This window comes from Mirounga leonina, unplaced genomic scaffold, assembly GCF_011800145.1.
Source record: "Mirounga leonina isolate KUSES-001 unplaced genomic scaffold, KU_Mleo_1.0 Mir_195, whole genome shotgun sequence".
NCBI lineage: Eukaryota > Metazoa > Chordata > Mammalia > Carnivora > Phocidae > Mirounga > Mirounga leonina.
The window spans coordinates 11,741,508-11,755,765 of NW_023270490.1; the positions used below are offsets into that span (position 1 = coordinate 11,741,508).

Below are 14,258 nucleotides of genomic sequence, written 5' to 3' on the forward strand. Positions count from 1 at the left end.
GAGGGGAGCACTCAGAGTGAGCTGCAGGCTGACCAGCATTCCAGCCTGGAGACCCTGCACACGTCTCCACGGACCAGCACATTCCTGTCCCGCCAAACACCCCAGGCGGCAGCTCCCCAATACCACCCAGCACCCAGACAGGCTCTAGATGCTCAAACTGCAGCCTGGTCACAGCCCGCTTGCTCATGGGTGCTCCTCCAGGACAGTCCGGAGCGGCGCTATGCAAGAGACCGCTAGGATGACGGGAGCACCTCAGTCTGTGCTGTCTCATACCCCCGCGCCGCCCCGTGGCAGTGGGGAGCCCCATACGGCTACAGGAAGTCATATGGCTACCCTTCTGTGGCTTCTTTTTTTCATCAATGCCTCTTTCATCCTTTCCAACTGGGTAAGTTACTAGTGCAGCCCAGCTCTAGAACGCGTCCCCTCAAAATGAACAGAACCTTCCCTTGCTGTTTTCACGGCCTGGATCTCTCTGGAAGCTGGGGGCCACCGGCACCCCCCCGGCTGTGGCCTACCTGTTGTTGTGTGGCTGACGACAGATGCAGTACAGAGCGTTGGGCTCATAGGCCTCACACTCGGGCTTCTGCCTGCCCACGTCCCTGGGGTCTCCACCTTCGATTCCCTGAGCCTTCCCTTCCAGCTCCCTTTCTCCACAGTCTTTCTCAGCCTGGGACACCGCACCCTGCTCAGCCTCGGGCTCCTGCTTGCGGGGCAGCACGCTCTCCGTGGCATTGCCCGCCTCCACGTCCACGGTCTGCGTGGGATCCTGCTCCCGGCGCTTCTTCCTCAGGCGGCTCTGGAGGCTCTTGGGGGGCCTGTCGGCCGCCTCTTGTTCCCGCTGTCTTCGCAGGCGGTTCTGAAGTTCTTTCAAAGTCAACCCATCGCTGTCACTGTCAGAGGTGTCGTCCTCGTCCTCACCCCCTTTGGCCTTTGCTGAGGCGGCTGGTCGTTCCTTATCACCCGTGGAGCCCGACGTGGGCCCGCCCTTCCCCTCAGAGGTGCTCTCCACGCTGCCTTCAGACGCCGTCTCCACATCTGTGACGGGACAAGACGCTGGTTCACTAGAATCCTCGAGGGAGGCAGGCGCATTCTTCCTCCCTCTTCGTCGGACCGTCGTAAGAAATTCTTCCACCCGCTCGGTCCGCTTCGGCTGCCTCCCACTGCGGCGCAAGGAGAGGCTCTGCTGCTGCTGGGGCTGCCGCTCTAGACAGTCGGCCTCGGCGTCCCCAGCGCCCTCTCGCTTGGCAATGGTGGTTCTTCGAAAGCCCCACGTTTTCCTGAATTCTTTGCTGGTGGGCTTGATGGCCTTGGGCACTTCGTCACTGCTCGGGTCACCTTTCTCATCCATACCTAGCGGTGAAATGGAACCACACCATGAGCAATGTTAACGAGGCAACACTTCTTGGCAAATAACTAACAATCCTTGAGCTACAAGTACGCACAGCCTTTAATTCACACAAAGGAGGGAGCATGGCCACCTATACAAAGTGAAGGTGAACATTCAAAGGAGTTATCCTGACCAAGGTTTCCTAAAAAGTAGCATGAGAGAAGATGTGAGGGGACTCCGGACAGAAGTCTCCACAGTCACACACCTAACTTTCAGGACACAGCTGCAACCAGCAACTCAAAGCCGGCCCCCCCCCAGCACTTCGCTGCTCAGCACAGGGCTCCACCACACAGGGGGCAGAGAAGCCCCATCCAGCGGTGAATAGCACCCGCAGTGCAAGGGCGTGAGCAGGGCAGGGCTGCAGCTGGGAGGCGCCGCGCACCTGTCCCCACCCCCCAACACCCCGGGCACAGAGGATGGAGTGCCAGGATGGCTCGAGGCCGGGTGCAGAAGAGGACTGGCTGCTTCCATCCTGGCCTGCAGAGCCCTGAGCTGCTATGTAAGTGGTCCGACCACCCTGCTAGAGAGAATGGCACCCCGCACCCCAGCCCTGCTGCGAGCCGAGTGCAAGTGTCCCCTATAGACACCTCGTGCACATAAGGATCGCCCAGCTAAGCCTTGCCCAGATTCCTGAGCCCCGACTCCGGGGTTAGCTGTTACGCAGCAACAGGTAACTTGGCCACTTTAGAAAATGACAGGGAATAGCTTTATGTGCATTTGTTCTTTCTCACTTTTTGATAGACTATTAAAGGATCATGCTTGTGAAAACTCAACTCCTGTTTCAAACCTGAAAAAGTATATACCTTGAAAATTTTTTTCAAAGCTAGCCAGGCTTCAATCGAATTGAAACACTAATGCTGACTCAGCCTTTACACCACATTCCATCGTAGGGCAAGGACTGTGATGGGATGAAAACCTTCAAAATACAAAATACACAAAATTCAAAACCACATGCAACCAGATTGTTGTTGTTTTTTTTTTTTCTTTTATTTCCCATGACGTGCTGTCCCCCATTTTCCTGCTGGCTCTACCGACCCTTCCCTCCGGAGCCTGGCCAGCATGCTCCCAGGCCATTCGGAGGCTTACGGGAGCGGCTGGGACGCCAGCATGTGTGCAGGAAGAACTCTCCTCAACAAAACATAGCTCTCACCGAAGAGTATACAATGTCAAGTACTCGCACCAACAAAATGCCAATGGAAAAGTAAAAGAGTGCCTTGAGTAAAAATTCTCAGCATGGGGCACCTGGTGGCTCAGCTGGTTAAGCGACTGCCTTCGGCTCAGGTCATGATCCTGGAGTCCCGCGTCGGGCTCCCTGCTGGGCGGGGAGCCTGCTTCTCCCTCTAACCCTCCCCCCTCTCATGTGCTCTCTCTCTCTCTCTCTCTCTCTCATTCTCTCTCTCAAATAAATAAATAAAACCTTAAAAAAAAAATTCTCAGCATGTGGCTGAACACTCGTCTAAACACTTAGGGCTAAAGTTTAGAATATTCTAAATAAACAAATATGAACGTTACACCGTAGGTCTGTCACATAAAATGCCACTTCAGAAACAGGACACACAATTTCAAACCTATTAAGAGAAAACTGTGTTGCTGATGTTGCTGCTGGTGCTGCATTACCTGCCCCAAACCGAAGCTCGGACACCTTTTCCAGAGGTCCGAGTGCCTGACGATGGAATCGCCTGGTCCACAGACACAGCCCGCCTCAGACACCACTGCTGTCAGTCACTGCTCACAGGTAACAATAAAGATCATCTCAGGACTGTTCCCACGGCGTAAGCTCCTAAAAGAAAATAAAAAAATCATTTATAGATTCAAATAACTAAAAAAAAAAAAAAGGCATCAGACTTTCCAAATAATCTATTACTTGAGTTTATGTCATCATGTGACCCACTCGGGGAGTCAGAAAAAAAAAAGGAAAGAACATAGTCCCCTTCTTTAAGGGCTTCTGCAGAAGGGAAGGCACTGTGACTGCACCCTGACAGAAGGCGGCCAGGCCGGGCCACTGAGGGCCGGCAGGTGCTGGCAGGTGTGTGTGCGTGGGGGGGAGGGGGGAGGGGGGAGCCACCCCTAACTGTGCAGAGGCCTCAGCAGCATGGTGGTTTCCAAACCAGTCGCTGGCTATCAGCTGCTTTCCAATTATGATCCTACTTTTGAGATGGGCTCAGCTCGATAAAGCCAAACATAGAGAGAAACACGAAACATGAAAAGGCTGAACAAAATCATCCACGAAGAGAAGTATTTAAAAATTCTTAATAGTGGAGACATGCCATCATTTAGTTAAAAGCCCAAATAAGATTTCAGAAGACTAATAATTACTTAACATCGATGTTAAATAATGCTACATTTCATCTACATGAATTTAAAAAACAGTCCTCCTAGATTATAGTCCTGCAAAGAACCATACCTAGTTGAAATGCACACTGAACAGGCGTCTGTTCCTGGATAAATCCTCAATGCTGATCTTTTCACACGTTTCACACTCTGGCCCCGAGCGCCCCTCCCCAAACCCCTCCCAAGCTGAGCGCTCACCTCCACCTCCCTTGCCCTCTGGGTGGGTACTACAACTGTGGTCTCCTTAGTGACCCCAGAACAAAGACAAACATTCTGAGGCAACTCCTCTTAAAGAGACAGCATCCATTCCGCTCAGATTAGCCAAATCCACCATCATGGCCACCAAATCTCTCAAACGTGGTAAATGCATCTCAAATCGAGGCTTCAACGTTCAGATGCCTTTACTTCTCAGAAGGAACTAAAAATAAACTTTACTTTTATATTTCATAACATTGACTATTTATAAAAGCAAAGAAATTAAAACGTACTTAGAAATGAAAAATTTATAATACACATTAACCTGAAAAACACATTTCTGGATTTGAGTTCTGAATAATCAATTTTTAAAAAAGGAAAATGGAAAATCTAGTTATTTCTGTATGTGGAATGACATACAGTATATTCAGAATAGATCAAATCATTTTAGATCTGATTCATTTATCTCGACTTTATCTTTGCAAAGTTGACGTTTTGATAATTTCTTCAACGTTGAAATTCTAATAAAAATTTCAGCAATGCAACAAAAAAGTGTGTATCAAGACAAAAGAACAAAAAGCCATGTTGAGTCCCTAACAAAACTTGGATGTGGTGTGTGGTCATACACCACACAGTGCGCGGCAGGAAGGATACGCTCAGGAACCTGCAACCACAATGTGGTAAGAAGCACTTTCCCCGGGAAGGAAAAGGAAGGTGGCCATCCCTGAAACTGGGAACATGAGAATAGTCTATGAGCACGGAATGCACTGAAATAATGTAAAATTATCTTTCTACACTTCTCAGTGCAGTATTTTTTCTCAGCTGCAAAGTGCTCCATTTCCCACTAACCCGAAGTTGGACGAACGCTGTGGAAGCTCACATGTAAAGACGCACACAAGCCAGAGCCTCCCAACTGCTCTGCTCACAGCACAAGCAAATGGCCAGGAAGCAACTTAGGAACAGGCAGCCTTCCAAATGTTCTGCTCTCAGGGCTCTTTTACACTCTTAAAAACGGAGGACTCCAAAAAGCTTCTGTTTATGTGGAATAGATCAGTATTTCCGAAATTAAAACTGCGAAAGTTTTCAGGTAACTGTGGATGTTCTTTGACATCAGGCTGAAATTCAGCAAACAGTAGTTTCCTAAGGAAAGCTGCAACGTGGAGCCTGAGACCTGACACTGTGCCCGTGACCTGCCCACGCTTTCCGACGGGGAAGCCACTGGTCTGTCCTGCGCACCCTCGGCACGCACCATTTTACCCATGCGTGGCGGTCATGTTACCGACTGACGCAGAGCCCACATGTCAGCACACTTCACAACACGGAAGACACACGGTTGTTAATGCCGGCACCCACCTCCTCAAATGTCCTTTTTTTTCTTTAAAGATTTTATTTATTTATTAGAGAGAGACACAGCGAGAGAGGGAACACAAGCAGGGGGAGTGGGAGAGAGAGAAGCAGGCTTCCCGCAGAGCAGGGAGCCCGATGCGACTCGATCCCAGGACCCTGGGACCATGACCTGAGCCGAAGGCAGACGCTTAACAACTGAGCCACCCAGGCGCCCCCCCTTTTTTTTTAAGAATTTATTTATTTGACAGAGAGAGACACAGCGAGAGAGGGAACACAAGCAGGGGGAGTGGGAGAGGGAGAAGCAGGCTCCCGGCCGAGCAGGGAGCCCGATGCGGGGCTCGATCCCAGGACCCCGGGACCATGACCCGAGCCGAAAGCAGACGCTTAACGACTGAGCCACCCAGGCGCCCCTCTTTTCAAAAGATTTTGAGAGAGAGACCAAGTGAGACAGCACGAGTGGGGGGAGGGGCAGAGGGCGTGGAAGACGCGGGGACCGTGACCTGAGCCGAAGGCAGACGCTTAACTGGCCCGTTGGAGTCACCAGGGCGCCCCCCAAACGTCTTCAATTACTGGGAAGCCATCAAGCCCGTGACGGCGGATGTGAACTCTTCAAAATTGTGATTTTCACCTGAAAGCTCAAACTTCATCATTAGCAAGGAATACTGTCAGCTGTTTTCCCTGAGACTCAGGTCATTCCTCTCTGAGAAAATGCCTGCCAAATACTGGGTCTGAAAGCTGGAGCCGGTCCATTCTTTCCAGTACGAGGGCTGTTCCATGAGAGGGTAGCCGGTTGGGCCCAGGGCTCGTCCTGGAGAGCCACCCTGCTTTGGGGCACAGAAGTGCTTCAGAGGTACTTGCCATTTCATTGCAGGGAACCTAAAGCGACGGGACACTGGAGTGGTGAGGTTCAACGGCGCTAACGAACAGTCTCTGCTGTCTCTCCAAGGACATTCTCGGGGAAAACGGCACATTTTACACGACCGACTGGTGCTGAGCAATGGACAGCACCCGTACAGGGAAATGCCACTGTCTGGACCAGCGTCTGCAGGCCGCTGCAGAGGTCCACTCCACAAGAAGGCTGACAACATCACTGGTAACGCGCAGAGCCGTGAGAGCCCCAGGGATCCAGGAAACACACTGCGAGGACCTCATTACCTCCTATTCGTTAAGCACACCCTGGATACGGCAAAGCAAGAGCACATCTCTGTGCTTCAGTATCAGAAGGGGCCAAGCGTTTCCTTCCACAAAATTGTTCTAAAATCACTAGATTCTCCCTTCGGCGTCTCCAACTTTTCAAAATATTCTCCAAAAATTCAAAACATTAAGTTGCCAGATGTGGTTTCTTAAAAACAAAACCCGAAATATAATACATTACTTAAAAACAAAACCCCAAAAAACAGCTGTTAAGTGCCAGTGACGCAGGACTCTAAATCCTTATAAATCTGAAGGTGCAACTTCCAGGACGCATGCGCACCAGAAGAGATGTCGAGGCGCCCGGTGAAGATCTCTGGTTCTACACCCGTGAGGGCGGCTTCTCTAAGACCTAGCTGCACAACCATAAAGCAGGTCCTGCTTCCACAGCAGGACAAGGAGAAAACAGCCGGGATCTGCCCCACCCGGGGGCCCAACACAGTTTCTCCAAATCTCCTACCCGCCCCCATATTCAAAAAGAACAATTTTAACCTGTCACCAGAAATTACATACAATGTTACAACACAGCCTCACTGTTTCTGCCTCTGTTAACTGAGAGTTTGAAATTCTGACAGACCAGGCCAAAGTTCCTATTTTGTCCTGAGGGTCGAGTGCCTCACAACCAATTCTTCCCTGTGGATGATGAAGGTTGAGAAGATGCAAAATTCTTCAAGCTACTGAAAAAGGAAGATTTCCCAACTGAGGACTCATTACTAGGACCGTCCCTAACGAGCACCTGGCCGAAGTTTCGGACGACGCAGCGGCCCCGAAAGCACCGAAGCTGCCCAATCACCAGCAGCAGCCGCCTCCCTCTCCACCCAGACCTTGAAGGTCCGCGGCAGCAAACACCCCACTGCGCTCTGACCACAGACAGAGAGGTTTGGGTCCACAAAGTAAACTAAGAGACCCTACATCTACACAGATCCAGACTCGACTGTGCTAAAGCTTCTGTGGCTAATTCACAGTGTTGCTGCTGCCAACACACTGTCTTTGTTAAAACCATTCTGATAAGTGAAGGTGTCCCCACCAGTAAGTGTCTCAGGAGATGAATACAAAGAGAAGTCCAGAAACCACCCTGTTTAAAATTTCTTAGCACTTTGCTTTTACACATACGTGGAGACAAGCAGCAAAAGCTGCTACCTGAAAGCCTCTTGGGAACGGAGGCCCAGCCAGGCCCTGGTGTAAAGCTGGGCCTCCAGCTCAGCGTGGGTGAGCAACGGGCACTGGTTTCTCTCTGCCCAGTTTCTGCTGCAGAACACAGGCTCGTGACCTTGGTGGGCAACTCTACATGGGCGTCAGGAGCCAGAACAGCCACGTTGCATCTACCAAGGTTAAGGAGCAGGACAGGAGGCTGTCACTGTTCTCTGTTCCATGGTGCGGACGGTCTCCTAAACTGCTACCTTGGATGGCTTTGGCCATGGTCTGCATTGTGTGCCCCAGCCCCTGAAATTCACATTGAAAGCTAGTCCCAAGGAGACAGCACTATTAGGAGATGGGGCCTTTGGGAGGTGCCTAGGTCGTTAAATCGGAGCCCTCATGAATGGGATCAGTGCCCTTAAGAGCCCCAGAAAGCTCCCTTGCCCCCTGCAACCCTGAAGACACCTCACCAGGACCTGACCATGCTCGCACCCTTATCTTGGGCCTCCAGAGCTATAAGAAATAAATGTGTTTTCTATCAGCCCCCCAGTCCATGGTCTTTTGTTAAAGTAGCCCAAGCAAACTGAGCCAGCTCCCCTTGTGTCTCTGAACACAAACCTGGTCTCAAGCACTGCAAGGGACTATAGGAATCCTACATCTTGGGGGACTGATGCTCCTAAGACAAGGCCACCGCCTGGCTCTTGGTGAGCCTTTGAACTGTATAGGTTTTTGGGCTCACTGAAAAATCTGCCCTATGGGACAAGTTTGGCTACTGCTAAATACCCAAGAATGACACTGGGATGAGTTCCCAGAGTCTCCTGCCCTGCTTCCCCAACAGAGAGAAGGAGGAAGAGGGTGAGGTGTGCGTACACTCAGAGGGGATGAGGGCACCATAAGTCACTTCCCAGGACAGTATGACATTAAGGTGCCAGTCATCCCTGCTAAGCACTTTGGGGGCTGTTTCCCCTCAGATTGAGTTTCTAAGTCCTGTAGCTGTTAATTAAGAACACTGATCTTCCAGGGAAGACCCCTGCCCAACTGCCTATGTGGGTGGCTGGCTGGCACTCCCTTCTGGCACCAATGGGGGCACGGCTGCAGGACCCCGCACCCTGTTTTGGTTTCCCGGGTTCATGCCACGGGACGCCGGATCGTTCCACAGTCAACATAGGCCATGCTCACCCCCACTTTGCTGCAGCAGGAATTAAGGAGCCAGTGAAAGGCTGTGTATAATGAAAGGACGTCGTACAATCAATGAGAAGGGCCACTTACGTGCTCAGACTGCAGTCAGGCCACATGACCTAAGGCCAAAAGAGGTCTCAGGGCCTTCCCACCCAGCCAGCACCCTGGCCATCTTGCTTCCTTGCAGGCGGTCTACCGGAGGGAGACGTGTGCACTGGAACGACACATCACCCTTATTCCACACTCTTTGCAAAAAGCAAACACACAGCTGAGCCAATAAAAAAATTCAAAGACGTTGTCCATCTTCCTAAAAGTAACCTATTTCCACAGGTGTTAAAGTTTAGAGTCAACTATTTTGTAAAGTTCTCGTTTCTTAACAGGGCAACTCTACTCATAATTAGAGCAGAAGTTCTCAAAATGTGGTCCACAGGCCTTTCAGGAGGTCCCTGAGCTCAAATTATCTGCACAAACACAAAAGACATCGTATGCCCCTCTCCCTGGCCACTCGCAGGAGCGGACTATAGAGCTTTCCAGAAGCTAAATGACAGTGCGTGCAGATGTGAGAATCCAGCTGTCAGTTAAGCCAGAAGTCAGAGATTTACTAAAAGAACTACCACCATAAAACAAAACAATGCTACCTCTCTTACTGTTTTTGTCTTAGAAAACAGTTTCTATACGACGTTATTCGTGTTAACGTGTGAGGTTTTATTATTTAAAAATGAGTAAGTTTACTGGTCTCCGTTTTCGTGCCAAGCCCAGTAAATACTAACATATGTAACAACTTACACTAAAGCTCTGCGGTGTCCCCAGTAACCACAGGTGTGAAAGAGGATCTTGAGTTCGCAGGTAACCTTACAGGACTGCTCTTGAAAGGCCAAAAGCAGTTCCAGGCCCTTCCCAGTAAGACCAAGAGGTACCTCCACACCCTGCCCCTGCCCTTCCTCAACCACAGTTTCAAGTGATTATGGAGAAGGCGCTTATTTCCAATGATGAAATGGCAGCCTCACACAGTGACAGCCACCTGAATTCAAAGACAACGGGGTCTGGAGAAGACACAGGCCTCGTCTCCCGAGCACCTGCTTCGTGAGTGCTGCTGTCAGAACTGCAAGCCACAGGCTGGCCAAGAGACAAGAATCATGACTGGAAACCTCAAGTCAAGAAGTCACTGCGTTTCACCAGGAGTCTTCCTTTCTTTCCCTGAGATTAGCAGAGGCCAACGTCTAGTTTAGTTTTGGGGGGTAGTGGACAAGGTCCTGGATTAAATAAAGAAGTTACAGAACAAGGGTTCACGCAGAGCAGAATTTGACAGTGAAGCCTGTATGTCCTGCAACGTCACTCTCACTGCTGCACGTTTGAGAAGGGAAGAGGGTCTCTTACTGCTACAAGAACCCATACTGTGAAAAGGAAGACCATCTAAATCACAATCTAACAAACCCAGAGAGTCCACAACCAGTGTCTACTAGCCCTGTTGTCTCCACTGGGGGCCGGGGCATCTGGTGGGGCATCCCAGTCCTGCCCACAGCAGCCGGCAGTGCCCCCCACCCCAGGTGCAAGTGGGGTAGTTCTTCTGATAAGCAGATTGCAGTTGGGAGGCTCCGGGGACAGTACACCAGATGACGAGAACACAGGCTTCACCCCCAGCTGCAAACCTAACAGGCAGACACGCTGAACAAGCGTGATTCCCTCTGGGCTGTGCCTTTCTGCCTGTGAGACGTGGACAACTGTGAGCTCCCAACTTCCAAAAAGGCTATGTGAGACTACACCCTGTCAAGTGGCAGTCCGTGCTTGCACAGGGCACGCAAGCGGGAAGCGGTAGGTGTCATCTATTAAAATGACAATGCCCGTGTTGGTGAGCATTTGGGGAGACAAGCCCTCTTATGAGGGTCTATTTGTCAAATATTTACCAAGATTCCCTTATGTACTTGGCATGGGGCAGAGCAGGCAACATTCCTGTTCCCATGGACCAGGGGTGACACGCCTCACTGTGACTTGGCTGAGAGAACTGGGAAAGGACAGGTGCACATTTATAAGGGCGCTCCCAGCCACGCTTTTTTTCTTTTTTCTTTTTAAAAACAAAGGGACACAAGCCAATGTCCATCACCAGGACACTGGTTTGGGGGAACAAAATCAAGAAACATCACATAATGGAATTCTCTAAGACCGCAACGGAAGGATGATGAACCACAGAGCCACTGCCATGGAAAGAGTCCCACACGAGTGAAGAGCGCAGGTCACAAGTCAGCCCTGCACAGCGGCCACACTCCCTAAATACATCCTGCCACACACACCCACCCATGTTCAAGAGCAGGGGAGCAGCTGTAACGTGGGCTTCTGCACGGGACCATTTCTAGTGTTTGTTGTTTTTCTTATATTGCTAATTTTCTGTACATCTGTAACCCAACACACGGTAAAGCTATCGTTATAGTGGAGGGAGGAGCTCATTCACTTTCTTATAAAGGTGTATTAAACACCATTTAAAAGTCTTTATCAGCATGTGAAAAACAAAAACACGGCACCTAAGTATGATACCCAAAGATATACCTGCTTTACAAGTAACACACTGGATAATGTGTTACTGATCAAGCATGTTTTATAGTCATGGCCACAAGAATTCTTATTCATACGCGTGCAATTACCTATTCAATTTCACGTAACAACTTACCCTAAAAACTACTACTCGTTATGATAAAATAAGGTCTAAGCAAGAGAAACTCTTCTCCAGTAGTGGGGGGCACCTAGAGCAAGTGAGCTCAATTCAGACCATTTTTTGACCCTTCTTTCCCAATTAGTGTGTTTCTAGTAACTGTAAACCACAGAGACTTTGTAATGGAATTAGCACCCATCATTTGATACGAACCATGAAAAAGGGAATATTAGATATCCACTCTAAGGGACCCTACCATGTAAATAAGAAGAAACAGGCGAGAAACTCCATTTAGGAAAACACCCTTCTTAATGGACTTCCTGAATCCATGGGGCCTGTAAGAATCAGGCCTCTATGACAGACAGTGCCCCACCGCAGGGACCCAAGGACAACAGTGATCTGGCCCAACCTGTAAATATGCCCCATCTGTGCTCTCCAAGAGCTAAATGGAAATCACCAGTATCACTGGATGAAAAGTAAAATGTATCATGTCAACAAAAACAGACAACAACCAGAACCCTGAACACTTGCAAACATACACCAAACCAGAAAATAAACCAGTCCCTGAGCTGCTTTGGAACAGGCTCCTTGTGAGTTAGACACCCAATGGGAGGAGGCCTTACAGCGTCAACAGCAGGACCTGAACACTCCACCGCCGTAAGCAAATGGGAGACTGAAGTCCCTGCTCCAACCCCCCCCCCCGACAAACCCCACCTGAAACCCCGAGTTGCACCCACCTCTAAGCCCCAGCGACACATTTCCTCAACAAGCCACTGTCATGCTCACACATGCATACACACTGTGTGTGTCACTGTCTGACAGGACAGAAATCGGTGACCGTGGGCACCAGCAGACAGTAAGGAGACGAGAGTGGCCAGTTACACAACTTTTTATTCGTGCCCTTTCTTCCTATCAGTACAGATCTTACTTTGCTTGAAATAACCTGAATTTAATCAAATACTAACAAGGGAGAGCTCTCAGTGGAAAATCAGAAGTAAAGATATGCATTATTCCTAAATTCGTTGTTAAAGTCTGCAAGAACACCAGCAAGTAGGAAAACGGGGTGCCTAGAACATGCATCTGGCAGGAAGCTTCACCAGGCCTTGGGCCGGGTCTTCCCAGGTGACACTTCGGAGATGCCTCTGCTGCGTTTAGAACAGATACACTATGGACTGGTCATAGAGTCGTAGATGCATACACGCCAACCCCAGATTCCAATGAAGGGAGCCGGGGCGTCCTCGCAAGTGCCCACTGCACCTGTCTCCAGGACCGGGAAGGCCTTCTGGGTTGCTGCCACCGCCAGGGTGCTTGGCACACAGGAGGCCACAAATATTTGCAGAATAAACTGAGGAATCACTCCACTAAAGGTCACAGATCTTACTTCCTTAAAATGCATGGCTAAGACACCTTCCCTGGAAGCGTATTTCAGCCAGGGCCTCTGTGGCTCTGGAAGCTGTGGAACATGTGTCTGGAGTGGGCCTGACAGCCCACTGAGAAACAAGCTCTGAGCTCCTGGGCAAGTCCCTTGCTTGTGCTTCAGTCTCCTGGAGGCCAGAATCGGCAGAGAATGCCCGAGTACATCAGGCTCCGATCTCACTCCTTCAGTATGCAAAGGACACGGATATCGTTACCTACGTCCAAGGGATGATTTCAAGAGCATCTTCAACTTAACTCGCATGGTCCCAACTCCAAGCTCATCTACCGAGGTGCTAGATTCAAAGCCAAAAACCTGGCCCTGAGCTCCAGTGTCTCACAGGCATTGTGGGCTTTAAGGCCTTTTGAATCAATCTGAGGACCTCGGTAGTAGCTGTGGCTTAGTACCGGGTGAGTCGAGTCTCCGTTTGGCATATACGCCAGCTCACAGCGGGCACGACGCCAGCGTGAACCCTGTTCTGGGCACTTTACGAGTGGTAAGTCATTTGAATGAGTGAGGTGCTTCTGCGCCCGCTCTAACCTCCAGGAAACTGAAGCACAAGGAAGGACCCTGTGCAGCAGCGCAGAGCTTATTCCTAAGGGGCTGTCTGGGGGGTGGAGGGGGTGGGGGTGGGGTGGGGGATGAAGACAAGACACGGAGAACGGGGGAAAACGAACGGGGATCGGAGCGCCCAAGGCAAGAGAGACACAGAAGGGACCACGAGGGGCACACCTCCCTTGGAAGCTGAGAGCTGACCCTTCCTACTTTCAAGACGACCAGACGTGGCACGAGTATGGCCAGTATACATCGAAATGACGAAACAACGAAACAAAACCTGGAAGTCAGTATTTCACACGGAGGCAGATACTCGTTCTAAACGAAACTGATTTTCCGAACCCCCCCCGCTTCCCCCGGCACCAACTACCACCCATCTCTCCGAATGGCACCCCTCCTGAGAGCAGCCGGCTGAAAATCGAACGCATCCGGCCAAGGAAGAGCGACCGGCACCCCCGCTCCAGACACAGACCCCAGCACGCACCGCACAACCGCGAGGGGTATCCAGAGCCGCTAACCGAGCGGGGAAACCGGAACAGTGCACCCCAACCGGACGCTTTCTTGAAGGACCGTCGTTTCCGGGCCGCCAGCCAGCCGGCCTCGCAAGCTCCCGGACCCGGCGGGCCCCCTCCCGCGGGCTGATCCGCCTCCCGCACCGCCGACGCGGAGCAACGCACACCAAGCTGCCGTCACCCCTCCCCGTCCGCTCAAACCGCGACCAGGCCCCGCCGGGCGAACGCCCCCCGGCCGGCCCCGGCCCCAGGCGGGCCCCCGCCCCCCCGCTCCCGCCGCCCGGCCCCCCCCCCCCGCCCGCCCGCCCGCCCCGCGGCCGCCGCCATCTTCTCTCCTCGGCGGGAGCGCGGCGAGGACCGGCCCTG

At 51.2% G+C, this 14,258-nt stretch overlaps 1 protein-coding gene across 5 annotated transcripts in view; it reads right to left on the reverse strand.

Annotated features, from left to right (window-relative positions):
* Window positions 1–14,258, reverse strand: part of DIDO1 (death inducer-obliterator 1) — a 51,763-nt gene that overhangs the window by 30,078 nt on the left and 7,427 nt on the right. For 4 of the 5 annotated variants that reach the window (XM_035025542.1, XM_035025539.1, XM_035025543.1 and 1 more), the window contains exons 2-3: window positions 3,005–3,167; window positions 516–1,350 (exon numbers count right to left, since the gene is read on the reverse strand). In XM_035025542.1, coding sequence (XP_034881433.1) covers window positions 516–1,348 — 833 coding nt within the window. In that variant the 5' untranslated portion in view covers window positions 1,349–1,350; window positions 3,005–3,167. Of the gene's footprint in view, window positions 1–515; window positions 1,351–2,190; window positions 2,304–3,004; window positions 3,168–14,258 lie in introns of all 5 variants that reach the window. The other variant, XM_035025540.1, reaches the window with a different exon arrangement.